The sequence below is a fragment of the Rhamphochromis longiceps genome, linkage group LG20 (genome assembly GCF_057381845.1).
Source record: "Rhamphochromis longiceps isolate RC_006_pf linkage group LG20, R_longiceps_female_GT1.1, whole genome shotgun sequence".
Taxonomy (NCBI): domain Eukaryota; kingdom Metazoa; phylum Chordata; class Actinopteri; order Cichliformes; family Cichlidae; genus Rhamphochromis; species Rhamphochromis longiceps.
This window is the reverse complement of record NC_140576.1, coordinates 24,485,616-24,513,573: the sequence shown is the minus strand read 5'-3', so window position 1 is coordinate 24,513,573 and position 27,958 is coordinate 24,485,616. Positions and strand designations below refer to the sequence as shown.

At 43.6% G+C, this 27,958-nt stretch overlaps 2 protein-coding genes across 3 annotated transcripts in view; one reads left to right on the top strand and one right to left on the bottom strand.

Moving 5' to 3' along the window:
- Positions 1-27,958, top strand: part of LOC146645390 (nuclear receptor coactivator 3-like) — a 70,382-nt gene that overhangs the window by 17,772 nt on the left and 24,652 nt on the right. Inside the window, exon 2 of one of the 2 annotated variants that reach the window (XM_085393016.1) lies at positions 19,494-19,580. The gene's annotated coding sequence lies outside the window, so the exon portion shown is untranslated. Of the gene's footprint in view, positions 1-19,493; positions 19,581-20,760; positions 20,873-27,958 lie in introns of those variants that run through there. The other variant, XM_085393017.1, reaches the window with a different exon arrangement.
- LOC146645391 (uncharacterized) lies at positions 26,143-27,572 on the bottom strand. Its single transcript, XM_085394285.1, has 3 exons — positions 27,369-27,572; positions 26,942-27,224; positions 26,143-26,814 (listed from the first exon to the last, which is right to left on the bottom strand). The coding sequence occupies exons 1-3, from the start codon at positions 27,458-27,460 to the stop codon at positions 26,293-26,295; spliced, it is 897 nt and encodes a 298-aa protein (XP_085250411.1). The 5' UTR covers positions 27,461-27,572; the 3' UTR covers positions 26,143-26,292.

Below are 27,958 nucleotides of genomic sequence, written 5' to 3'. Positions count from 1 at the left end.
TTTGGTGAGCCCGTGTAAATTGTAGCCGACACGAAGGGCACCTGGTGTGGTCCTCTGCTTGTGTTTTCAAAGATGCTCTTTTGCCTACCATGTAGGGCTGCACGATTTTGCATAAAATGAGAATCACGATTTTTTGGCTTAGAATTGAGATCACGATTCTCTCACGATTTTCTTTTCCAGTATAAATATTTATTGCACTTATTAACTGCACATCAACTTCGTAACAGTTGAGACTGAACATAAAAACAATAAATAAACATAAAAACAACAAATGTCTCACGTTTTGTTGTTGCCGCAAAATGTTGTACTGCTTGAAATTCCGTCTCCACCGTTGCTTGACACTGCGTGTATAGAGCAGGTAGTGCAACAATAGAAAAATAGTTGCGGGACGGCACTGTGTAGCGTTTGTCTAGGGTGTTGATCATTCTCCTAAATCCCTCGTTTTGCACAGTGTTGATGGGAGCCATATCTTTGGTCAGGTGATAAGTGATAGCCTCCGTAATTTCTTTGTGCCTGCGGGAGTTCGACGGGTATAGGGAAGCGCTGTATAAGGTTCCCGTTATTGATGTTTGGGTGGTTGACCGGGACGGATTTTCTCCTGTCACTTTCTCGTCATCGCTGACGTGCTCGCCGTTGTTTTTTCCCTGCTAATTTTAGCATCACACGGCACAGCTTCTGTATCACGTCGTATAAGGCTCCGCCCTTGTCATTTGTTGAGCAGGAAGAGTGAGCGCTTGTTTTCATGCAGATTACGTCCCGGATCAAAATGTGGTACAATTGTCGTCGTGGTTTTTTTTGTTTTGTTTTTTTAAATCGTTGTCATTTGGAAATGAGATCGCACATAAGTATGAATCGAGATCGCGATTTTCTAACGATTAATTGTGCAGCCCTACTACCATGGTTGTAAAGAGTGGTTATTTGAGTTACTATTGCATTCCTATCAGCTCAGTGCACTCTGGTTATTCGCCTCTAACCTCAACAAGGCAGTTGCACCAAGAGAAATCTTGCACATTGGATAAACCCAGAAATTATTATGTGGAAAAATCTCAGTAGATCAGCAGTTTAAAGCCCATCTGGCACCACTTACTATGTTACTTTATATCACCTCACTTCCCTATTCTGATACACCTACATGCCTAAATGCATGGAGTTGCTGCCATGTGATTGGCTGATTAGATATTTGCATTAACAGGCAATTGAAGACGTGTATCTCATCATTTTTTCCTTTACTGCAAGAAACATTAAGCTTGAGGAGGCATGAATAACCAAATAATTTCCTTAACAAAACATGCCCATTTTGCAATTTCATGTCATAATAACTCAGATATTTTCTCAACTTCCTAATTGCTCCATTGCAGTTTTCCTTGAGTGTTAAAACATCTTCCATCTAATAACCCACAGCCTTAACAAGGTCAAAGGAAAGTTGTTTGGAAAATTCTCTGTCACATCCGCTGCAAAGCTCATAGAAAACGTTTTCCACTACTTCTAGTGTTAGTAAAGCTTCAGAATTTAACAATAAACAGAAAAAGCCTGTGTTATTTACTGATAGAGTGGAGCTTTAGACCAAACCAGCAGTGTACTGTTAGTTGTTGCTCTCAGATCCAAACCTGTGAATTCCCATAGAAGATGTAATGTTATTAATTGTTTATAAACATCTGTTTATCATTTTAAAAGGCTTTGGTGTGAGTAAATAGTTCGTTTGTTAAGCAGTCATGGAATCAGCATGGTGCTCATGAGATTGATGAGAAAATTAAAAGCAGTATACAGCGCAATAGTGCGCTCAACTCCCAACCTTTACAAGACATATAGGTTGCGTAGTCTCCGGGAATAAAGAAAAGAAAGAGAACACCGGCAATATTTAACTATATTTGTTAAAGGCCCCTTTAATAAATATATGAACATTTTTCTTTTCCAAAGTTAAAAGCAGTGTCATCAAAATTAAGGAAAGTCATCAGTACGAAAGTGTGGCTCATTTACAAAAACTTCAACAGTGAGCTCTAATATAAGGTGGAAATAAAACTTGATAACAGGCTAATTTATGTTTGCTTTTAGTCTCTTATTGGAATTCATTGTCTGTACAAAACAATGCAGAATAACACCACACGTCCTTTACATCAAGTAACAGAATCAAGTACATTTATTTATTCATTTTTAGCGGGTGGAGAACAGGATGGAAAGGCAGCATCCAAGTCAGCTACAGGTGGAAGGTGACTGTACATCTTATCACGTCTGCTATTTCATCCGCACACATTTGCGGGGTTTTACAGCCCGCTGCTTTCCCGAGGACCTGCGTTTGCGCGTGTGCATGTGCCTTATTATCGCAGTCGGGTGGATGGAGGACTAGGGTGGAGGCAATTGTGCAGCCAAGGTGGGGAGAATACAGCAACGGGGAGCTTCATCACTGACGGTGACCGTTAATTAATCAAATATGCACATATACACACACGCACACAGACGAGCAAGCAATAGAAAAACACACAAGCACGCCAGGCCTCTTCTTCTAACGAGAGGCTCGAAGCCATTCTGCTTACCATCGCCAGTCAAGCTGATTCTCTGCTTGCTCTATTTGCAGAGCTGCCCCTCCCCTCTCTGATGCTGTGATCTAACTGCAGCCTCCTCCCCCTTCACAGATACACACTTACACTTTCTCCATGCTCACATGCCTATGCATACACACACACATGCACGCGCAAGCCTACTACTCGGTCACACCGAGCGCGGCGTGTCTCCTCTGTTGAGTATTTAAGTGACATTAACGAGGAATGTGGTGTTCATTGTTCATTTTGAGGGGGAGAAGCTGTTGATCTTGTGGTTTCGCGACTCCCTAGCAGCCTATGTGGCATCTCATTTGGAAAGCAGAGGAAAAGTACTGAAATGAAATGCAAAAAAAAAAGAAAGAAAGAAAGAAAGGAAAAAAGTCCCCTTTTTCTCTCCTCCCCTCTCTTCTCTTCTATGCCCTTAGATAAACAACAATAACACTAGGGTTTTTTTTGTTTTTTTGCTCCTCTGTGATCAAGGAGTTTCAAAGAAACATGGAGGGGGAGGTGTGCTTGGAAAAGGTGGGAACAAATAATAAAAGGTGAGGAAAAAAACAGAAGTATAAAGTGGAAAAACCGTAGGAGCAGAGGCGAGCTGTAGATCTTTACAGTCAAATTCTCAGAATGGGTCAAAGTTCCCCCAGCAGCCGGAGACGCGTTCTGATTGGCTGCGGAAAGGTGAAATTAAAACCACGGTAAACTTTTGACCTCGCAGGAATCGAGGAGAGGAACGCCCATTGCTGTAACAAGAGCGAGCTTCCCCCTCCTACTCCTCCTCCTCTTCCTCAGCACTTCTCTCCCAACAACGCTCCCTTCCCTCTTCCTCCCCCTCACGCTTTCTCTCACACTTTCTATTTGCCTCACCCCCTTCCTCCTTTCTTTCCAAGCGAGTCTCTCACTCGCTCTATCTTTCCCTTCTTTCTGTTCAAACCATCTCTCCTTTTCTGAACCCCCCCATCTTTCCCTTTATCTCAGGCTCCCCTTCACTGTCTGCCCCCCCCCCAATGAATTTGTGCCCTGCTGCATATAGCCTGATGAGAGGTGGGGAGGGAGAGAGGCAGGGAGGCACAGAGCAGAAAAGAGCTGGGGGAAGGGTATGGAGGAGGGAGGAGACAGCCAGAGAGAGAGGGGGGATGGGAACAGGAGACAGAGGTAGAGAAGCAGAAGCAGCAGAAGAAGAAGACATGGGGAGAGGAAGGGCAGCAGATATGCAGCCTTATTGGGTGTAAGCTGCACAAACTGCTCCCTGTTAGAGAGGAAGAAAATCTCAAGAAGAGTGAATGTATAAATAGACACGTAACTGTGGCTCTGAGTAAGATCTGCTGAGCAGCAGGGTGGGGAGAGCCCATTTTTATTGCTAATGGTTTCTCTCATTACACATCAAACGGCTGGGGGTGCGTGCATCTGCGTGTGTGTTTGTGTGCAGCGGGCCGATTTTTAAATGATTTTATGAGCCAACTAAAAGAGCAGCCCACTCGCTCGCTGCTTTGATGCCGCGTGCACGCACGCACACACACGGGCTTGCAGCTGCATATTCGGTCACTAGCAGTTTCGTAACCGCACTGTGCGGCGGAGTACTACTGTCTAATTGTTGCTTCTGTTCACATGTAGACAGTCTGGTGAGGGAGTTCTTCCAGCGTGTGTCTTGTGCTGCACACGTGCATGTGTAAACACAGCCTAAATGCCAGTCACAGCAGAGATGGCGCTGTCAGTTTTCAGATTTTAATGCGATTGAAGTAATCCCTTTTGGTTTAGATTAAGCTCTGCGATGAGTTGAGTGGGCATAACTGTAGTGAAGAAAGACGTGGAGGAGACGCGAGCCTGAGCCGGTCATCTGGGAAGAGATGAAGGAGGAGAAAAAAGGATGAGATGATTTTCCTCTTCTTTCTTTTTTTTAAAGAGAAAAATTCTTTCTCTGCTAGTGAAAGACAGCAAACTAAGAAAAGGAGGCTGTGGATGTTATTGAGTTAACCAGACAGAGCCGGGGACTGAGAGGGAGGGAGAACAGTGGGAGCTGAGAGAGCGACTCGCTAGACGAGTGGATGAGGGCTGCGCTGTGGTGCTCTGCCTGCTCCTGCTGCACAGTGGGCACCATATGTTCTTATAATATACAGAGCACACACTGAATCTGTGCTGCTCCCTAAATCTCTTCTCTTCTCTTCCATCAGCTCTCATTTGCCTTACCAGCCAATTACCTTACCCAAGAGATAGGCCATTAGAGAAAACACACACACAAAAAAAGGGTGCACACAACCCTGCATGCACGCTTGCTATGCATCCCATTAGGTAAGGAGCACCTAGCCCGCACTGTCTTCAAGATCAGAGGCACCTCTAACAAACATTTGGCTCTACACGGACACACAAACACAAACACGCTTAGATAAGGACCCCACCCCCCTCTAATGGGAAGGAAGATTGATACAGACAGAAAAGAAAGATTTCTCAAGATGTCGTTCTGCCCGTGCTTAGCTCCTTCCTCTTTAAATATTTAAAGCAACCGTGGTTTTATGGAGTTGTTGGTTTTCTTTGACAGAAGTGCAACTTTTTACAGAGCAGCAGCAGCAGAGCCAAATGAGTGTATCCCTGAATGTGCAGCTGTTATGCACTGACAGTGATGTGCATGGAAGTGAATGCAGGCTGATTTGTGATCGGGGAGTTTTGTTTTGTTTTGTTTTTCTTAGGAAGGAGTGGTTTCACCTTTATTGCTGTTGTCTGGATTCAAGGTGTGTCAGCTGCTCTGTGACTGATTGTGTGCTTGCTTGCTTGTTTGTTTGTTTGTGGGTGGTTATGCATGTTGCCATGCAGTTTCCCTGTCTCTCCACCATGTGCTTTTGTCTGTGGGAGTGATGGATTGAAGGCAGGCAGCTAATGTGATTTAGATGCTCAACCAGGAGTGTGTGCAGTGCTGCGCGTGCATGTGTGCGCGCCCTGTCCACGTGTGTGCAGCCAAATCTGCAGTGTACGTGTGTGTTTGTCTGTCTACCTCCCTCTTCTCCTCTCTTTCACTCTTCTTCCTGCACCCCTCCCACCCGCTATCATTTTTTCCTTATGCTGTGCAGTTTTTGGACTCGGAGCAAATAAATAGAGGGAGCAGGGTGTTTATGTGGTGAATCTGCTGCTCCCTCGCTGTCACCAAGGAGAGCGCGAGCGCGAGAAGGGGAGGCGAGAGGAAGGTAGAGGTGGAGGAGAAGATGGTGTTCTCTCACTAAGGCTGCACTGATGATTTATTGTGAGCCAATTATGTCCCACTGACACTAACAAAGTCGCGCAGCTTATTCACTTACACACACACTTAAACTTATCATCACATGCATGCATCAGCAGATGAAGTGTTCTCACTGTTGGCAGCTTAAGCAGCGGAAGAGTTTGAGTTTTCCCTGCATGCAATTATTTTGTGAGGAAATAAAAGAAAAAAACAAAACACCTTTCCAGTGACATACTGTTTTTTTTTTCACACAAACCCCACCCTCCTGTTTTTAATCTTTTTCCACTTGGCCAAGTTTATCTTTTTGTATCGAGCTCTAAGTCTCAGAACACTTGCACATGGAAACCTGCATTTGAAACATGAGACTTGGGTCTGCTTCCAACTTTTGATCCTTTAGTTGAGTAAAAGTGGCAATGCAGTAACGCTCCTTTACATGTTACTGTCTGCTTTAGTGAAAAGCTTCAGTGAAAACTTTCCTCAATTCAATTTTATTTGGACAGTGGCAAATTATAATAACAGTTGCCTCAAGGTGCTTTATATTGTAAGGTAAAGACCCTACAATAATGCAGAGAGAACCCCAACACTCAGATAACCCCCTTTGAGCATGCACTTTTGATGACAGTGGGAAGGAAAAACTCCCTTCTAACAGGAAGAACCCTCTGTGAGAACCAGGCTCAGGCAGGGGAAATTCATACCATAGGGGCATCTACCAAAAATCTTGGACAAGTTTGAATCTCAGTGACCATGAACTCAAAGACAAGGTCACAGATCACGTTCTCTGAAAATCTTGTGAATGCTATAAGTCAAGAACTCAAGGAAGTCGCCTGGGATACTCATGCCGTGCATGCATCGACTAGGAGGCCGAGGGGTAGCACAGGCAGTAGGGCTGGGCCATATTATACTGTTCACGGTAATACCGGTACAATGTTGGGCAACGATAAGAAAATGAGATCGTTGGCAGATCGTTGAGTAAAACAAATGAACCAGAATTGGTTTGTAAAAATGGTGCCGTATTTGTCAGACTAAGGTGCTCGTAAATCTGGGAGTAATCTGGGTCTATTTCGCAGGAAGTTAGCGGAAGTTAGCTCGATGGTTTCGCTAGTTACCTAAACATTATATAGCATGTTCTGACTGAGAGATTCCTGAAAAAATTCAAACGTACAGCTCTGCTAACACTTCCAACATAAATGAAGACAGAAAACTAAACAGCAGAGACGTTTGTAAGGTTACTGAAGTTGGGCTAGGTGGTATGTAATAATGTGCTATGTGATCGCTAGTTACACAGCTATGTTAGCATAACATAAACACAGTGAAGCTGGAGGATGAACGCTAACACTTTTCCACTTGATAAAAGTTAACGTGAAGGTTCCTGATAGTTAGGGACAAATGCAGTCGCATGGCAGGATGCTGTAAACGGACCAAACTTCAGTCATGAGAACAATTGAAATAATCCATCCACAATACAAGGTTAGTCATTAATATACTGCAACAACATGGGAATAGAGCAGCTGTGATAGAATACAGCATTAATGAATCAATGGTACAGAAGTGAAGGAAGCAAGAAGAATGAGTTGAATAAAGTTTGATTTCTCTGACTGCTTTGTTTCGCTTAATGTGTCTTATAATCCCGTGCACCTTATGGTCCGAAAAATACATACTGCACACTGCAGTTTAATGTTGCAAAGCACCTCTTTTTAACTTCAGTGGATATTATACATGGTTATGCTCAGGATATGTCAGCCCATTTCTACTGGAAATGCCTTTTGGTTAAACTTTCAGCAAGGAATTTGCATTTGCACTGTTAAATTTTTATGTATCTTTAATACACAAAATGCATAAAAAACAGCTGCTTGTTTAAGTGAAAATAAATGGATGGGGTTTTTTTTGCGCTAGTAAAGTTGTGGAGTTGTATTTTGTCTCGCATCAATTATCGTCAGTTACACCGTTATCGCAAATTTTCAAATATATATCGTGATAAATATTTTTGGGCCATATAGCCCCGCTCTAGTTGGCAGTATTTTGCATTTTATTGTAGTAGCCTGCTGATGTTAACTATGAAAATGTTATTGTACTGATAAATAAAATAGTTAAATAATATGTTAAATAAATATGACAGTATGGCATCGGGTGGCAAGGTGTGACATTTGTGTCTAAAAATTAAAAAAAATGTCTCAAAGTACATTTACTCCACAAATGTGCTTTCCACTGCCTCGGAAGCTCGTATCCTGTCCTAGACTCAAAGAATTATACATCAGATTTATTTTACATGGTCGTCATCTTGAACGTTTTTTACAGTGAAGATTCAGCGTGATGGTATTATGTGATTTTTCATGTAGTTGGTCACCTCATAAAAGGTTCATGTAAATCTTCCTGACATCTGCTGCGGAAGACATTCAGTAAACCAACTGCTGCTCTGCAGTAATCTGTAAGAGAAAACTTTGTTTAGCCTCTCGTATCAAAGCAGAGGATCATGAAGACTCAGGTTAATCTGAGTTCAGATGCAGGATTGCAGAGCCAGCTCACACCAGCCTCAAACAAAGGTTTATTTTAGGACACTGCACTGAATGAGTGATATCAGTGCAGAGCTGTGGATCAGAGCTGTTCATAGCATTGTGTATTTGACAGCCTGTACTTTTACCTGACATCCTTTGCACCTGCGACAGTATACACGTACATTTACTTTTAAATGATCACAACAAGAAGACATTATGCTTATTTCTCCAGCTCAGTTTTACGGCATAAACTATTTGGATAATTTAAATGGTAAAATTTGAATGGCGATCTCAACTAAACGCTTTTTTATGGACTCATTTGTCTGCGGCCTCAGCCATCCAGGAAGTATGCATTTGAAGTACATGCAGAGATGGTTATCTCCTCAACAGCAGCAGTGTCAGTAGCCCCACAGAACAATGCAGTGCATGTCCAGGATATATTTCTCTTTCTTTATTTCTCTCTTGCCTTTTTCTTATTTATCAAGCACAACGACTTTTAAAGAAAAGAGAACTGAGAAGAGAGTCTACAAAGATGAACCTACTAGTGTTTATTGCTGGTGGTAATACACACATAATATACTGCTCAAAAAATTAAAATAACTCTTTTTAATCAGAGTATAGCATCAAGTCAATTAAACGTCTGGGATATTGATCTGCTCTGCTAAGTAGCAAAGGGGGTTGTTAATCAGTTTCAGCTGCTTTAGTGTTAATGAAATGAACAACAAGTGCACTAGTGGGGCAACAATGAGAAACCCCCCATAAAAGGAATGGTTTTACAGGTGGAGGCCACTGGAGACATTTTTTCCACTTCTCATCGTTTCCTCTTTTTCACTAGTTTGGCATTTGGCTACGGTCAGGGTCACCTGGACCCGAGTCCAAATCCTCCAATATATAGCCAAAAGGTTTGCTACGTCTCCAAGTACAGTCCCATGACCAATGGCGATTCCAGTAGACAGGCAGGTACTCTTAAGAGAGCTGGACAGGGCTGTAGAGGGTCGTTAATCCATCAGCAGGATTGGTATCTGCTCCTTTGTGCAAGGTGGAACAGGATGCAAGACTCATACAAAATTATCTCACTTCACTAGCCGGCATTGTGGAGCCCAACTGGCATTTGCCATGTGCTTTCACAGATGTGCTCAGGGTGAACCTGCTCTCATGTGACAATGGTTAAAGGTATGAAGAAGTCAAGGAGATCATTATGCTGCCTGTAACATTGTTCAGCATGACTGATTTGGTGGTGGGTCCTGGAGGCGTATCCACGGATACACAGACCTCTACAGGCTAGGCCATGAGGTAGTCAGGGCAGTCTTTGAAATCCTTGGAGTAGTGGGTGCTGGGTTCTTCCTGGTGCGCAATAATGCGCGGCCTCATGTGGCGAGAGTTTGCAGGCAGTTCCTAGGGGTTGAAGAAATTGATACCACTGACAGACTCGCCATACCTACATCCAGTAGAACACCCCTGGGACATCACGTTTTGGTCCATCCACCAGGCTGCACCTCAATCTGGCCAGGAGGTCAGTGATGCCCTGGTTCAGATCTGAGATCCCCCAGGACAACATCCATCATCTCATTGGAAACCCAATGCCCAATGTTGTCAGGCATGCATACAAGCATGTGGAGGGCACACAAACTATTGATTTACACATTACCCTGTCCATATCAGTATAGATGTCCAGCATGATTTTTTTTTTTCCATTGAGGTATGATGTGTTTTCAAATGTATTTATTTATTGAGCAGTGTGTTAGGGTCTTTTTCTTACTTTATAGAAGCAGAGAAGGCATTTTATTTGCTACACCTATCTACGATTATTTCAGTCTGAGCCAACCTTTTGTTTTAGAGTTACATGTTTCAGTTTTTATTGAAACCTACATTGCTGCCTTACAATAAATGATTTTTAGGTCATGTGGAAACTGCAGTTTTTAATTCCAGTTGGATTCTGCTGTGAGAAGTTGGCAGCAGGTGAACAATTAAGGGTGTGTTTAGATATGGAGAGGAGTGACTTATTGACTGACCTGTCACACTAATTAGATCATACACTAACAGCGATATTGAAAGCCCTTATTTTTTTCCCCTCATTTTTAATTCATTTTACAATCACCAAAAGGAAAGCAGGTGAGTGTTTTCTCTGCAGTTTCCCTGCATTTTTCTTTCTGTACCCCATGAGGCTTGTAACTAGGTAATTTATGCTCTGTGATGACAACAGTGTTTTAAGTATTTACCAAAGCTCCAGTCATTCATCGTTCTTTGATATGACAGCCATGCCTCTTGGTTCATTGTTAATTAACTCACAGTAACAGACCTCTATGTTATGATAATGCATAGTCCCTGCATAATTAATGGCTCCCAGTGAGGTGTTTTATTTAACCCTGTACTGTGTTTGACTGTGTAGGCACGTGTCAGACTTGGTGCTCCAAACATGTTTTGACCCTGAGGTGTCTTTACGACACGCTCATTCACAGAGTTCGTCACCGTGTGGCTGCAAGTTTTCTTCACGGCTCAGCCCTAACGTGCCAAATGAGGACATGTGAGGTTTTACTGTCCTTATCTTATCAGGACTCTTTGTGGCTCTGTGCCATTACTGATGAGCAAGAATGCATCGGCACTTTAATGTAGTTATTTAGCCAGTCTCACACTCTCCTCTGTCCACATGTGTTCAGCTCGTGGCAAGGTTCAGGTGTTGACAACAATCCCTGTTGACATTAATGCACAATTACAGTTCAGCAAAGTAGTTTTTTTTAATGACACATATCGTCAATGATTTATGGTGATACTGTGCAGCTCGTGTTCTTGGAAGTAACTTGGGCTCTCGTCTGTCACTTGCTAATTTACTGTGCACACAAACACAGCGTCAACTCGAACACTGTGAGGTTTTGAACTCGGAGCCAATGACTACACTTTCATTAAAGGTTCGTGTAGTTTTAACAAAGAAAAACAACCAACGTGCTCTCGGGTGAAAAATTACGGGAGAAGTCTGGAGTAATGAATGGAGAAACATAAAAAAGGTTTGATTTACAACAGGAGGCCTGAAAAGTTTCAACACAATTCTGAATACTTGTTCTTTGCTTAATTTTTGCTCATGAGTGTGTGTCAGTTAAACCCCTGCAAAGTTGCCTGGCAGTAGAAGCTACTGAACAAATGAAACTAAATGCTGTGATGCAAAGCAGGGTGGTGCTTTTTCTCGTGCCACTTTTTTATCACTCCTGTTTCAGTTACAGTGCTGAGACCATGATCGCCATGGTGAAGCTTGAAAAAGTGAAGCTTGTTCTCCGTGGACTGTGATGTTTGCAGATGACACTGATCTGTAGTGAAAGAGGAGAGGTGGAGATGTGCTCTGGAGAGAAAAAAATGAAAGTCAGTAATAGTGAAAGTGTAGGGCTTTTGTTGTTAACTGTGAGACTTGCTGTGATGTATGGTTTGGAGGCGGTGGCATTAACAAAAGGACTGGTGCAAGCTGGAGGTGAAGATGCTGAGATTCTCATGGACAAGCTTAGGAATGAACGTATCAGAGGGACAGCTCAGGTTGACCTCTGAGAAAGTTCGTTGGTGTAGTGAAGGAGGACATGCGGCGGGTTGGTGTCACAGAGGAGGAAGCTAGGGATAGGTTGAGATGGAGGCAGATGACCCGTTGTGGCGACCCCTAAATGGAAGAAGAGGAAACGACAAACTTCACGAGGTCACTGTTTTTAGTCATTGTCTGAAAATGATTAATTTATGTGGAGAGATGAGACTAAACACAAATAAAGGAGACTGTGCATGTGTGAAGTGATCTCCTTAGTTTTTGATCTTGAGCATTTCTATCAAGTGAATTCTAAAAGAATTTTTATTACAAGATTCATGTTTTTAAAATCATTTTAAAGTGCAAAAACCTGATACGCTAACTTTTCTTTTATTCTTTTTATATTTGCTTCACTTTAACAGTTCATTTAGCAGCTTAACTGCAGATTCATGTTTAATGTTGGAACTAACGAAATCTTGCACACTTCCTACTGTACTGTAGCACGATACAGTGTGCTGTGTGGTTTTCCTCTACCTTCTTGGAAAGGATGACTCATGCAAACGCCTGTTTCTTTTTTTGAATATGTAAATGCATGTTTGATGGCAGCCTACAGCAGACACACCCTGGATGGCTGGATGAGTTTTATTTTTTAGACCTGCTTGGCCTATTTCTGCCCCGAGCCAGACGCCTTCCCTCTGCTTTTCTTCATCCTCCACCCCCTCTATCCCCTCTCTGAAGTGTGAAGTTTGAAGTAGCAGGCTGTGCGCTATGATAGCAGTAATTGGTCTAAAGATGGAAAGTTCTCTCTCACTTTAGAAGCAAATTGCTTCTTAGTTTAGTGGCAATTAGTGTTTTTTAAGCAAGGCCTGTTGAGAACAATATAACATCAAAGCTCCATTTAAAAGCAACAAAAAGAGGGTGTAGATGATGGAGACAGTGGTGAAACTATTGCTGTTGGGGGTGAATAGAAGCTCTGAGTCTTGTATGGGTTAATTTAAGACGGAGTGGGGTAGCTGAGAGTGGCTCCCCTCTTTGTACCCCATTGTCTGTGGAGGCGAGCTTTGGACTCAGAGTTTTTTTTATTAGCCTCTGTGGTCTGATTTGTTTAAGGGGAGGTAAGGTGCCAAGATGTGGCTTGGCTCGTATTTTGCTCCAGTGTGAGCGCCGGGTTTGTTGGAGGGGGACTGAGTGAAGCAAAACTAAAGCAGAGTCACCCAGAGTACACACACTCACTTTCCACACAATGTACTTTTATGCTGTCTTCACTGTGCTGTTGTGTATGCTGGCTAGTGCACACAATTTCCCTTATTCACAGCCATTACAGAAGATAGACACACGGAGAGAAAAAGCCTGTTATAAAATGTGAGGAGAAGGGAAGAGAGAGGGGGAAAGGAATAAAGCTCACACAGAAACAACTCCTGGATCAGTCTGAAGTTTCTGTGCCTCCATCAGACGCCTGAAGACAAAGATCCGTCTGGACGTGATTTTTTTAAAAGAAAAAAAACATTTTTAAAGCGTGTTTAAAAAAACTGATTTTCAGCTGTCAAATAACTCCAGGAAAACTTAAAAGGGACTTAATATTTCTTATTTTCCATCATGTGTGGATGGTGTCAGCATACATGTAAATGTCAATGTTAGATTTGTTTCTATAGCACATTTAAAACCAGTATCTAGACTGTAGTAGAGTCCAAGAATAAACAATACGGAGCTGGAAATGAGCATAATAGGTCCTATTTAATTAAGATTGTATAGCTGGTTTCACTTTGGATTTAGTTTTTTGTTTGGCAGAAACAAAACTAGGGCCGTTCAATATAACGATATATATCAGATGACGATATAAAAACATCTATCGTTTCATTTTATGCTATCGTTTGTTTCGTGGTGTCGCAAAATAAACTGTTTACGGCAATATTTTTTCATCGTTCTGATGGTCACTGTAGTGGTTATATTAATTTCTTAAAGTTCTCTCTTTCTCTTATATTTTATATAACCACACTACGGATGGACAAGCGCCTGTTTTTATGCGTTGTGGTTAGCAACAACAACGGAAACACCATCGCGTGTCCGCTTGTTTATGTTCCACATAAACCTTTAACAATAAAGCTCAAGATCCTGTTGAGACTTTTCTAAATAAATTGAATCACGTGAAAGAGCAGATTATTTACGGTTGAGAAGTAAAAAAGAGCCGCCAGGTGCTAAAAAATAAACCTTAGACTCAAACGTTAGAACAGGCTTTTCCCCGCAGCACGCCGTGTAATAAATACTCACAAAGAAAACAGCGGCCGTTACAACTTATGTCTAAAAATGTATCGTTTCATCCATCGGTTAAAACACTCGACTCCAGCTACATGACGCGCAGCTGGAAACACTTCCCGCAAGTCGAGCTGCCCGAGATTCACAGAATTTACAGAAAATGTTACATTTGTGTGATTTATATCGTTATCGGACGATAGATGTCTTATATTGGATTATGAGATTTTGGTCATATCGCACAGCCCTAAACAAAACCCCAAAAAATTAACTATATGAGTGCTGTAGATGTGTTTCTCAGCTGAAGCCATTTCTGCTCACAAATGTTATGAGCCAAATTATTTAGTTCATCCTACATTTCATAAGTAACCCGATGCAAGTTTGACTTTATGACAGCAAGTGGACTGAATATGATTCAAATGAGTCATTTCACTTCTATAACTGTCCATCTCATTTGGACAGCTAGAGTTTGTACACATGCCAGCCATGGATAAAAGGTGAGGGATGCATCAGGAAGGGCATTTAGTGTATCAGTTACATCCCGGGTTTGTGATGACTGCTGCTGGTGCTGTTGACCAGCCTTGTGTCGGTGTTGGTTTACATTTCATTTAATCCAGTGTTTGTTGTATTTATTTGTTTATTCATTATTTGTTTCTATTTATTCATTGGAACCCGAATTTTTGTGCCACTTCTTGACATTGGAGCGAGGAAAGGGCAGGAAAATGTTCAGTGCCATTTATACAACGCAGGGCTTTTTTTCTGGCTTAAAAATGTACTTGTTCTTTTTGTAAAAGGGTCCAGTCGGTCCCATATCTAGCAAAGGTACATTGGGTCTTTGTCACAGTGTTTCTTTTATCTTAATGCAGCTTCATGCACTTTGTACCTGGATTCATATTTTTCCACTGGACTTTTTAGTACCTCATTCTACAATTTTAGACCACCGATTCCCAGTGCTTTTACTGCAGTGAACTTATTTTGAAATATTATTTGTACTTATTTGTCTGTAGACGTTGAGTCTACTTAAGAAAGATCACCCGCTTACTGATTAGTCTCATATAAATCCACACTGTAATGGACTTTGTTAGCAAGAGGGATTATTTCACTTTCTTGCATGACAGCATGGCCCTCGTTCCTGGTTTTCTTCCTGGTTCAGCTGATGGTACCAGATGAAGGCACGTGTCCGGTTTTACCATCTTTATCTTATCCTGACTGCTCATTGGTTGCACGCAGCTTTACAGTCGTAATTAAGACGCCAGATGAGGAAGTGTCTGTTTCTTTATATTTTCTTCATCCTAAACTAGATTAAGTTGGAGGTGTAGCATGTCGTGGTTCAGCTTGCAGACCACTGCGATTTAAGATGAAGATGTTAGTGTAGATCACCATGGACGCGTGTTTGAGCTGAGAAACTGAAAACTTGAGAAGGTAAATTCTTATTTGACTATTTTTGGTTTTGTTCGGATTTGCATACATTTGAGTGAAAGTGTTACTTTTGTTTCACTTCTTAATACCAGCACTTTTAGCAGCTGTTAAAGAGGTCTGTAAGTCACCTGGTTTTTACGCTCAAGGCCAAATGAGGTGACTTTCAGGAACAAAGAGGAGGCCCAATAAACAATGATTCAGTGGATTCTGGAGTATCATGCAACAAGTAAAGAGGAAGAAACCTCAAAAGTCACAACAGCCTGACCGCTGAGCTAAATCAGCTTCTCTGATTGCGGCTTTGAAATGCAGAAATGCCGCCGAGACGAAATCTCTGCCGTAAATTCCCGCTCCTTCTGTAAAACTCACGATGCGCTGCGCATGTCGTGCTCATGAAGTCAACGGCTCTTGTGCGAGCATCCCCTTTAAACTGTGAACTGCGGCTGCATCTTCGTTGCATCTTTAAGCGCAGTCGCTTTAACGAGAAGAAGATGCAGCTGTATACGATATTTATTGTGTCGCTCGGGTTGCATTGATGAAAGACAAAGCAAGCAAACATTCAGACAGTACAAGGCTGAAGCCTTGTTTAGCTTTGTGGTGATGAGTAATTGAAGAGCGCGAGGAGATAAACAGACACGTGTTCAGAGGAGAGCAGACTGTAAAAAGGCCTAAGCTCAACATTTCTTCATTGACTCTGAATCTTAAGCTCATTCACACTGCTTTTAAATTCAAGGCTTTACGCCAGTATGAGCAGCGCTACATGCAGTTAACTACCATTTTATTCATTCTGGTTTTCACGGCTGTTTCAAAGTGAGCACAAAGAACAGTAATGATCACACTGAAGACTCTCTTGTCCCTGCTCGTGCACAGCACAAAGAACGACTCTTCCCCCCCTAAACTTTTTGCACAAAAAAATTGAGTCAGTTAGTCTTTGTCGCAGCTGAGCTATAAATTCTCCCTGCTTAAGCAGTCATTCTCCGGCTCTATTTTTCTCCCCTTTCAATTAATAGGAAACACATCGGTTGAAGGAGGGTCTTTGTTGGTGCGTGAGAGTCCATACATCACCTAAACTAGAGCGCTCACCCCTCCTCCTCCTCCTCCTCCTGTCTCCTGCCTGCTAACACACATGCACACACCGACAGCCTCCATCTGCTCCCAATCATGGGTGCAGCCAGCGGTCAGGTCGCTGATGGTGAATGGCATATAGGCACATAACACACACGTAAACATACACAGTGTAACAAACTGCTTTAAAATTACATTTTGTTCCGCAATTCACAGTTTTTGTGTGAGTATAACCAAGTAGTACAAAAGCTGATTACTCTGAGGTGCTTTTTTTCCCCTAATTTTTGATTCTGTCGTAACTCATCTGCACAAAATTATATTGAATCAAGTCCAGCTGTCTTATTTAGCACGCAACATAAAGAAGGTGAGCAAACAGTCAGTGTTCAAGTGAAAATCTTAAATTTAGAAGTATTCTGATGGTTGTGTTTTGAATAATTGCTCAAGGTGTGGCTAGCATGGGGCCACCATCTGTCCATCAATAATCCTGAGGGGGTTGCACTATCTAATACAACATCTTTAAGGTCTTTAATGTGCCCGGGAGCGTTTCCAGTTGGACGGGGGCTGGAGAGGTATTTTCACCCACCCCAGACACGGTCCCGTACAGTTCTCCTAGATCCTGACTGTGCACCGGTAGAAACAGATGATGTAAGCATCTGTCTAATGTTGATTGGTTGACAAGTGGGCTGGAATAGAGAAGGAGAGGTGACAAAAACACTCAATAAATAAAGATCAATAAATATAGTATATAAAGTTCAAGCACGGACTGCAGAGGATGCTTTTCATTGTTTGTAACACTCTGTATGGCTTCGCTCTTCTGCGTGGCTGGCAGACAGACCAATCACAGCGCAAGAAAGAGTGGTCCACAGACTGCTTGCACCACATATTTTCTACACTGCCTCCATCTGACAACAGAACTCTCTGCAGGCAGACGGGCCGTCCCCGGACAACTAACCCGCTACCTGTGCTGGACCGTAAATCCTGCTTTAGAGACACAGTCCATCAGACATAAGAAAAAGACAAATTAGTTAGCGCAGGAATATACATCAGAACGCTGAAGTGCAAACAAAATGCAAAGTGTGTGCGTGTTAGCGATCTAACACGCACACACTGACGATCTGATGAATGCACTGGGGCCAACTCAGGGTTCCATATCTTACCCGAGGATACTTTGGTATGCAGAGTGGAGCCAACCTTCGTAGATGTTGATGGTTGACCTGTAGATGACCATAGATGAAGGTCACTGATCGTAACTTTCTTCGTTATCCATATTTAACTGAGAAAGTTAAATATGGCTAACAGGCTTTCTCCCACAGAAACATATTACACGTCATGTAACATGTCATGTTAGATTATTTAGTCATTTAAAAATTGGCTGTAGGTGTGAATTTAAGGGTGAATGGTTTCCTGCCTCTCTGTTTTTGCCATGCCACCCGTCGATAGTGTTCCCAGCATGTGTCAGCTAGGATAGGCTAGCTGGTTCAGAAAATGATGGATGGATTCTTTGACTTAATATTGCGTAACATGAAGAAATATTTCATATGGTTTTTGCAAATCTTCTTGCTGTTGCCTAATATGCTGTTTTTAAATCTACATTTGTCTCCTGAAAGACTCAGTTTTTCAGCACAACAGCTCATGAAAACCTTTTTTTCTCGATTCCAAAGCCTGTTGTTAGTGCATTCCACCGATCTCTGCTTTAAGGCATTTATCAGCTTTTGATGGCAATAAAAAAACTTTCTATTATAGAAGGATGACTAGAAAAATTAATTCGGGAGCTCATTTTGCTGCTGTTCAGTGCTCTATAGATAATAAATCTAAAGTAATTATATTTTAAAATAAAATGTTGATGAAATTTACAGTAGAAATACTTAACAATATATTAAGACTGAAACACTTGCAATAAACCATACGTTACATTTTTTGCATTTGTTTTATAGGAAGAAGAACAGCAGGCAAAAACGGTAAAATAACAGTTAAAGCCTGGTAGACGTGAGATTAACAATAGAATCACACAGACGCACTCAAACTGAACTCAGAGACTCCGACGTGACGCTCTCATCATTCATTTAATAAAAATGAAAGTAAACCTACTTTCTGTCTCTCACACACACAGACCCACACATGTGCTGAGGTACAGGGACAGAAGAACATGAGCCAGCCTTGTGGTGTGCTTCACCGATGACAGGGTGTCATGGAAACGCTCAGCGTTCCCCATGGTTACGCACTGTTTACCCCTACGGGATACTCTTCTTGGATTGTTCAGACGCTGAACACTTGAGCTTCTACAACAACTCATGGCCAAAGAACACACACAGACACACACACAGTGTTTCTTATCAGGATCTAAATGGACACAAATTAGCCTATTATGTGCTTTTGGGATTAGCGCAGTGATTTTAGCCTAATAGTCTGTTTTTGTGCTCTTACTCCAAGTCCCTACGCCACAGTGGATATTTGCCAATAAAGGCTTGGTGTTTATATCCAGTTGTGTTTTTGAAGTATTCATTCAGAGGGAAAGATGTGGAAGCACTTCACTTTGTCTTCTTTTTTAAAAAAAAAACTTGGGTGGCTGAATTGTGGATCACATGCTGTCTTCACTTTCAGGTTTCAGCTCTTTGGCTTCCTGTAAAACTTGTGTCTCAACATCCCTTTTTGTGTGTGTGTGTGTGTGTGTGTGTGTGTGTGTGTGTGTGTGTGTGTGTGTGTGTGTGTGTGTGTGTGTGTGTGTGTGTGTATTTGGTCAGGTTGTGGGAGAGGTCTGCATGTTAATGCAAATGCACAGGAGCCATGATGTGTTTGCTCTGTACGTGTGCAGCCGTAATGAAGACAAAAGCACATAGCGAGGCTGGGCTCCCTCGCAGTTTCTTCTCCTCATTAAGACGTTAATGGTGCTTCCTGTGCATGTGTCTTCAGGCTGCTGATTAATAATGCTGCTTGTTATTCATTAATATTGCCCTAATGAACATGCACTGTTGAGCATGATTGTTAAACTTTTTTGCGTGTGTGTGTGTGTTTGTTTTTTCTTTTCTCTCCAGACTCCATTGATCAGCCCACATAGGACCGCGCCCCCAAAGCGAGGGGAGGGGGGACCTGATCGTCCATCATCTTGGCGCCGTCGAAAGGTGAGCTAACATCCCGCACGGTTGGCATGGTAACGGCCTCCTGAGTTCAGGTTGAACGGTTTGTCAGAGACAGTTTCTTGTTGTTGCCACACTCTTGCAACATCCTCCTGACCTGAACGCTGAAATGCAGAGAAAAGTGTGTGTGTGTCTGTTTTTGAGGCAAATATTTTATGGAGGTGGGGGGGGGGGTTTGTTGTTTTTTTTAGTGCGTGTGTGTGTGTGTGGTTGAATTTTGGAAGGTGGAATAGTTTACGAAAAAAGACCGGTAGTGGCGGTAGCAACAAGGGAAACAAAGAGGGCTGCGAACGATTTTCAGGGAGATGAGAAAATGAAGAGTGGGAAGACAGCAGGGAGACAGGAGGAGAAATCAAATTATTCTTTGTGCTCTACCTGCCACGGAGGCTGAAAGAGAGCATTAATCTTTTACCCCTGTCTGCAGGTGACGACAACACACACACTCAAGTTCAAGTTCAAGTTCAACTTTATTGTCACTTCAACCATATACAGTTTAAAAATACACAGTGAGGTGAAACAACGTTCCTCCAGGAACCAAGGTGCTACAAGACAAGTTAGTGCAAAAAAAATAATAATATATAATATATCTAGTAATAATATTGTGCAAAAGAGCATTTACAGGTTGGTGTGTGCGATGGTTTGGTGGTGTAGGTCAGTGTGTTTGCGCTTTGTGTTGGTTAGTCAGTCCAGTCTCAATGTTTTGAGGTATTTGAGTTAAGCTGAGTGATAATGTTAGTGTATGTGTGTGTGTGCGTGTTTATCAGTCAGTCCCTTTTTGCTGAGGAGACGGATGGCTTGTGGAAAAAAGCTGTTGCACAGTCTGGATGTGCGTGCCCGAATGCTTCGGTACCTTTTTCCAGATGGCAGGAGTGTAAAGAGTGTGTGAGAGGGGTGTGTCCGATCAGCCACAATGCTGGTGGCTTTGCGAATGCAGCGTGTGGTGTAGATGTCCTCAGTAGAGGGTAGAGAGACCCCGATGATCTTCTCTGCTGTTCCCACTATCCGCTGTAGGGTCTTGCGGTCTGATATGGCACAGCTCCCAAACCAGACAGTGATGCAGCCGCTCAGGATGCTCTCAATAGTTCCTCTATAGAAGGTGGTCAGGATCGGTGGTGGAAGCCGGGCCTTTCTCAGTCTTCTCAGAAAGAAGAGACGCTGTTGGGCTTTCTTGTGCAGGGAGCTGGTGTTGAGGGACCAGCCGAGGTCCTTCTCCAGGTGTACACCCAGGAATTTGGTGCTGTCAACGATCTCCACAGAGGAGCCGTTGATGCTCAGCGGTGAGTGGTCGCCTCGTGTCCTCCTAAAGTCAACAACCATCTCTTTTGTCTTGTCAACATTCAGAGACAGGTTGTTGTCCTTACACCAGTCCGTTAGTCTCTGCACTTCCTCTCTGTACGCTGACTCGTCGTTCTTGCTAATGAGACCCACCACGGTCGTGTCATCAGCGAATTTAATGATGTGATTTGAACTGTGTGTTGCTACACAGTCATGAGTCAGCAGTGTGAACAGCAGAGGACTGAGCACACAGCCTTGTGGGGCCCCAGTGCTCAGTGTGGTGGTGCTGGAGGTGCAGTTCCCGATCCGTACTGACTGAGGCCTTCCGGTCAGAAAGTCCAGGATCCAGTTGCAGAGGGAGGCGTTCAGGCCTAACAGGCTCAGCTTTCCGATCAGTTGTTGGGGGATGATCGTGTTAAATGCTGAGCTGAAATCTATGTACAGCATTCGGACGTGTGAGTCCTTCTTGTCCAAGTGTGTCAGGGCAAGATGGAGTGCAGTGGAGATGGCGTCGTCCGTTGAGCGGTTATGGCGGTATGCAAATTGCATTGGGTCCAGTGAGGGGGGCAGCAGGGTCTTGATGTGTCTCATGACGAGCCGTTCGAAGCACTTCATGATGGTGGGTGTAAGTGCGATAGGGCGGTAGTCATTGAGACAGGACACAGAAGACTTCTTGGGCACGGGGACGATGGTGGTGGCCTTGAAGCACGTGGGGACAACGGCACTGCTCAGAGAGATGTTGAAGATGTCGGTGAGAACATTTGCCAGCTGATCAGCACATTCTCTGAGCACTCTGCCTGGGATGTTGTCTGGTCCAGCAGCTTTACGTGGATTGACTCTGCGTAGAGTTTTCCTCACCTCAGCTGTAGTGAGACACAGGACCTGGTCGTTCGGAGGAGGGGTGGTCTTCCTCGCCGCCACGTCGTTCTGCCTGTCGAACCGAGCATAGAAGTTGTTAAGCACATCTGGGAGGGAGCCGTCACTGTCACAGGCAGGTGGTGTCGTCCTGTAGTTAGCGATGGCTTGTAAGCCCTGCCACATGCGTCGTGTGTCGCCGCTGTCCTTAAAGTGGTTGTGGATTCTCTGGGCGTGTGCGCGCTTCGCCTCTCTGATGGCCCGAGAAAGTTCAGCCCTCGCTCTTCTAAGCGCCACCTTATCTCCCTCTTTGAAGGCAGAGTCTCGGGTCCTTAGAAGTGCACGCACTTCCGCAGTAATCCACGGTTTCTGGTTGGGTCGTGAGATGATGATCTTGGAGACAGTGACGTCATCGGTGCACTTGTTGATATAGCTGGACACTGATGATGTGTACTCCTCCAAGTCAGTGAAGTCGCCGTAAGTTGCAGCCTCTCTAAACATGTTCCAGTCAGTGCTCTCAAAACAGTCCTGAAGAGCAGAGATGGCTCCTGCTGGCCAGGTTTTCACCTGCTTCAGAACCGGTTTTGATCGCCTGACGAGTGGTCTGTATGCTGGAATTAGCATAACAGAGATGTGGTCTGAGTAGCCGAGGTGGGGGCGGGGCTCTGCCCGATATGCGCCGGGGATGTTTGTGTAAACAAGATCCAGCGTGTTTTCTCCCCTCGTTGCAAAGTCCACATACTGATGGAATCTAGGAAGCACTGACTTGAGATTTGCATGGTTGAAGTCCCCAGCAACAATAAACAGTCCATCCGGGTGTGTATTTTGCAGTTCACTGATCTTTGTATACAATTCCCATAGCGCTTCCTTAGCATTAGCGCTAGGTGGAATGTACACTCCGATAATGAAAACAGTGGTGAATTCCCGTGGTAAGTAAAAAGGTCTGCATCTAACAGTCACAAACTCCACCAGCGATGAGCAATAACTAGAGACTAGCACAGAGTTCTTGCACCATTTCTCGTTGATGTAAACACACAAGCCGCCACCGCGAGTCTTACCGCACAGAGCTGCATTTCTGTCGGCGCGAAACGAGGCCAGCCCGTTTAGCTGAATAGCGGCGTCCGGTACTCTTTCGCTGAGCCATGTTTCCGTGAAAACAAAGACACAGCAGTCTCTAATCTCACGCTGTGTGGCCTGCTGGAGTCGGATGTTTGTTATCCAGGGAGCAGACATTGGATAAGATGATGGACGGTAGAGCCGGCCGGCTAGGGTTTGTTTTTAGCCTAGCACAGACTCCCGCCCGCTTGCCGCGCTTCCGCTTCCTCGCGCAACGCTTCCGATGTCTCCACCTCCGTCCGCCGGCATCAGGCAACGCCGAGGCTTCGAGGCCTGGTTCGCGGAGCAAGCCGAGTTCACGCAGCGTTTCCCGCAGCCCCTCCTGGATGTCGTCAACTAGGTTATTTAGGTTGAAAAGTGTCTGGCTGTTGTATGCACGAACACCGACACCAGTTGCGACGTTATCCATACATAGTGCAAAATAAGCACGCTACACACAAAAACGTAAACAATAAACAATGCAGCACCAGTTTTGGCTCCGGAGTGGCCGCTGCGTGCTACTGCCGCGCCGCCACTCCGCCACTCGCGAACACATAAGTGTACCCACACTTAACCAAACCACAGTCTCTCTTTCGTTCACGTGAATTCTCACACGCATGTTTTTTTGCAAACTCGCTGCTGTTGCACTTATAGCAGCAGTGATTGTGTGAGGAGTGAGGTTGGTAAGAAAGGGGAGGAAGGAGAGTCCAGGCCATAGGAGGGGAGACACTCAGTCTAAAGCAGAAGAAAATAGGAGGGATAAGAATGAGGTGAGGCAAGGATACTTCCAGGAATCTTCCACAGTGAGTTAAGGTGAAGGCTTTGTTGATTTCTCTGCATAAATGTCAGGTGATGGGTTGTTGAGGCACTTCAGGGTTTTGGATGAGCAGAAAACTCATTGAATCAATAGAAAAATAAAAATAAAAAACTTGATCTTTAATTACAAAGGTATTATCTAAACCCATTTACACATTCAGCAGTGTACTTTTAGGCTGAGGCTCCATTTTGGTTCATTTTCATGTGCATTTTTTTTACAATTAAACAGATTCAACTATTACATGGTTGAGGCACGTGGGTACAATTGTTTGTAACACACACAGTAGAACTTCAAGGATTAATTGAATGATTTGCTAATTTCTTAAGCAGAGGTGCTGGACTTTTTTGATTTATCTTTATCAATCCTTTGATATCCTACTTTGATATCATCATAGTATCTCTGAATCTGCTTGCCCCTGATCAGACACACAGATCTGTAAATTTTGGGTACCTCCACTCAAGAAATGATTGACAGCTGTCTTTCCGCTTGTGGATAACCTTTCTGTGACGTACCCTCTTAATTCCTGTGGAACCAGGAAAGCAGGTTTTATACTTTACACATCCGGGAGTCCGCTTGGCTCTCTGTGATGTAAATTTTGCCGTTGCCTAGTCAGTGTGAGGGTCCACGCAAAAGTCTGCACACCGCTCTGTTTCTTGTGATCACAAGGACTTGTTTGTAGAGAAATTACATTATAATGCACCAACTATGCATGCACGTGAGAGCAGACTTCAAGCAAACTTTAAGGAAGTATAACAGGCATGACTACTCGGTTGTCCATGTCCACAACCAAGTATAATCCAGGTTTAAAGGTGTATGTAGTTTTTCACACAATGCTTCAGTATTTTGTCTTAGTTTTTGTTAAATAACTTACACTGTGTCATTTAAGGACCAGGTCTTTTTTATTATTAGGATAAACCAGAAGACAGTCTTTGCAACTTGTGCGAGTAGTTGAAGCAGCTTGTCGTGCTGCTGGTGTGAGTTTACACGGCCAGACATGGGCCGTGTACCTCTGTTTTGTCAACAGAGATTATGAAAGACTGGCAGGCGGGGGAGGTGACAGCAGGGCTATTTGCATCACCCAGGCTGAGCATGCCTGCTCCTCTAACTCTGTCACCTTCTCTCTCCCTTTTCTCTGTCCCTTCCTGTCTGCTCCACCCTTTTGTCGCCAGCAACAAGCACTCTGGCTAGACCGCCCTGTCGCCACGGTCTTATCGCCTCCAATCAGGAAAAAATGGAAAGAGAGATGTTCAAACAAACTCAAGGAAAGCTTGATAGCAGGCAGCGCCACAGATCTGTTATCTCATTTGAGAGATGACAAATGAATTAGTTTCTAGATAAACTGAAAGATTAACCATGAGGCTTTTTGTGCACAGCAAACAATAAAAGTTTCTAATGGAGCCTGCACGTTGACTGAATCCACACAGGGGAAACCCAAGATATTTATTATGATGTTTAGATGGGAATAATCCCACCTGTCTACAGATGATGTACAACACAGATTGGTGATAGATTGAGGTTGTATTTGCTGTTGCTAATCTTTTCCCATTCGCTTGCCGCCTACCCCCACTAACTCTTTCCGACTCATTCTTGTTTGTTGCACCTTTTTTCCCCCCACTGCTGTGACTCATTGTGTTGTGGGAGGTCTGTCGACTCTCCACTTTGTTTGCTATTTTCCCAAACCTAATTCAGTTTTTCTCTGCTGTTCATCCATTTTAATCTGGCGTCAGCGAGTGTTACTCATCAGTAATATTGAAGTGATGCTCATCTTATTGGAAATAATTTTATTGCAAGAACACACACTCACGCAGTCCAAAAATGTGACTGAGCGGGAGCAGTGTTTGGTTAGTGTAGTTATTGAGGGATGGATGGATGAGATACTGTTTAGTCTTACTGACCACTTTAAGCACTTGAACACTACACCACATTCACACATATACATACAACACTTCATTCTGTGCATCTACAGTTGTGGTCAGAAGTTTGCATACAGTCATCATCATGGGCGTGACTGTCACTGTGATTTTAGGCTTTTAATTATTTCTTTGAACTGTTCTTTTTCCAGGGTGGAATCACAGTACAGCATGAATCCTTGATTACAGTTTTTCTCGATTGCTAAAACACATTTCCTGAAACTACGCCTCATATCCTCACAACAGTAAACACAAATCCATAACATCTCACTCAATTTCCCAAACATCCTATTTCCAGGTCAAAATGAAGCTCTACACCCAAAACTATTCACTCCTGCTGAAAAACCAAACTTTGCCCACAGACATCAAACACAAGCCCTCAAAAACACACACACTACAACAGAGTTTTGCACACTGGTACAATTAATTCAAAACAATAGTTCCAAAACAAATAGGTTGCTTATGGTTCTCCCCTTCAAAACCCTTGTCACATGATAAACACAAAAGACGCAACCAATGTATGTACAGTGGCACATTGTCATTCATGTACTATACAGTACAACACACACCAGAAACATTATCCCACCTCAGCATCTTGTCTTTGGTCTGGGTCAGGCCAGAGAATCTCATCCACATCACAGGCTATATTGGCCCCAGCCAGGCAGCGGGGGTAAAATCCTCTTGCATGCCTGATCCACCCCTGGCATGCAAGAATTAAGGTAGCATAAGGAAAAACTTGATATGTCTAGGCAGGCCTCTTCCATGGCCTGAAGGAGGTGAACATGGACATAAGGTTCTCGGTCACTTTCCACCGCCATGCCGAAAATAACTCCTCTATCGAGTTTAGAAAGGGAGAGTATGCAGGCAGAAAGATATTAGAAAACCTTGGGTTATTGGTAAACCAGTCACGAACCAGAGCAGCGCGATGGAAGCTGACGTTATCCCACACAACAACGTAGTGAGGCTGCTCTGGCTGTGCTGGTTCCCTGTAGTCCAGCTGGAACATATGTTGTCTTAAACCATCAAGAAAAGCAAGGAGAAGCATAGTGTTATAGGGTCCTAGTACGGCATGGCGGTGGAGTACCCCTCGTTGGCTGATGGCTGCGCACATAGTGACATTCCCCCCACGCTGATCAGGGACATTTACAATAGCCCGATGGCCAATTATGTTCCTCCCCCTTTTCCTTCTTTTGGTCAGGTTAAAACCTGCCTCATCCACAAAGATTATTTCATGGGGAACAGGCCGTCCTTCAATCTCAAAGATTCTCTGCAAAACACATAACACAGTAGAGTCAATCGGTACCCTGAACCACAGTTCAAGAGTGCTGAAATGGCAGCATAAACTGCCATGCTGTGATGGTACACAATACTTTATACAGTATCAAAACTCATACCTGAACATATTCCACACGTTGGTTTTTCACTCTGTCAGAGTTTCGTTCGAAAGGGACTCGGTATGCCTGTTTCATCCGGAATTGATTCTTTCGGAGGATGCGGTCAATTGTGGAGAGGCTGATGGCATGTATGCCTCGAAAAAGATGATCATCCTCAATCACTCTCCTTTGAATCTCTCGCAGGCGGATTACATTATTTGCAATTACCATGTTTACAAGTTCCCTCTCTTGCTCCTCCGACAAAAGCCTTAACCTGCCTCCACCAGGTGGTCGTCTCTGTGTCCTACAAAAATAGAAGCACTCATTACTGTAACTGTCACACAGTCATTTTACAGGCAAATAATGGAAACATACTGAAACTCAAGACACATAAGTTCAGTAACTTAAACGTTACTGTACAAAGCAGTCTTACTGCAAGTACACCTACCTGTTTTCCTCCCTGAAGGTTCTGATGATGGAGGCAACAGTGAAGCGACTCAAATTTGGTTGTACTCGTTGCCCAGCCTCCCTCATAGTCATCCCATGGACAAGGACATGGTCAACTAAAGTGGCTCGAATTTCATCCGAGACTGACTGTCTTCTTGCCCTTGCTCTTCCCCTTCCTTGTCGCCGTCGTTCTCCACCTCCTTCACCACGTCCTCCTCCACCTCTCCCTCCTCCCTGTTGTCCTAGACCACCTCCTCCTCCTCTTTCACCACGTCCTCCTCTTTCACCATGTCCTCTTCCTCCACCACGTCCTCCTCCTTCACCACCTCCTCCTCCTCTTCCACCACATCCTCCTCTTTCACCATGTCCTCTTTCTCCACCACGTCCTCTTCCTTTGCATCTCTTTGGATCCATTGTTTCAAACCTGAATGAGCTGACTTTGGCCCTTTTATCTATCCATCGCAGGTTCTGATTGGTGTGTGCTAAATTTTGACTCCTAGTGTTTCCACCTGGTTAATTGTGTGCTAATTGAGCTCAAGCTATGCTGACTTAAGTTAACATTATTGCATGCTAGTGCTTTCTAAATGACTA

Excerpts from the sequence above, each read along its gene's own strand:
- LOC146645391 (XM_085394285.1), bottom strand. The coding sequence starts at position 27,460 with ATGACTATGAGGGAGGCTGGGCAACGAGTACAACCAAATTTGAGTCGC. Across the intron at positions 27,225-27,368 it reads ACCTTCAGGGAGGAAAACAG|GACACAGAGACGACCACCTG; the intron begins GTAGGTGTACTT and ends CTATTTTTGTAG. Across the intron at positions 26,815-26,941 it reads AACGTGTGGAATATGTTCAG|AGAATCTTTGAGATTGAAGG; the intron begins GTATGAGTTTTG and ends TGTGTTTTGCAG.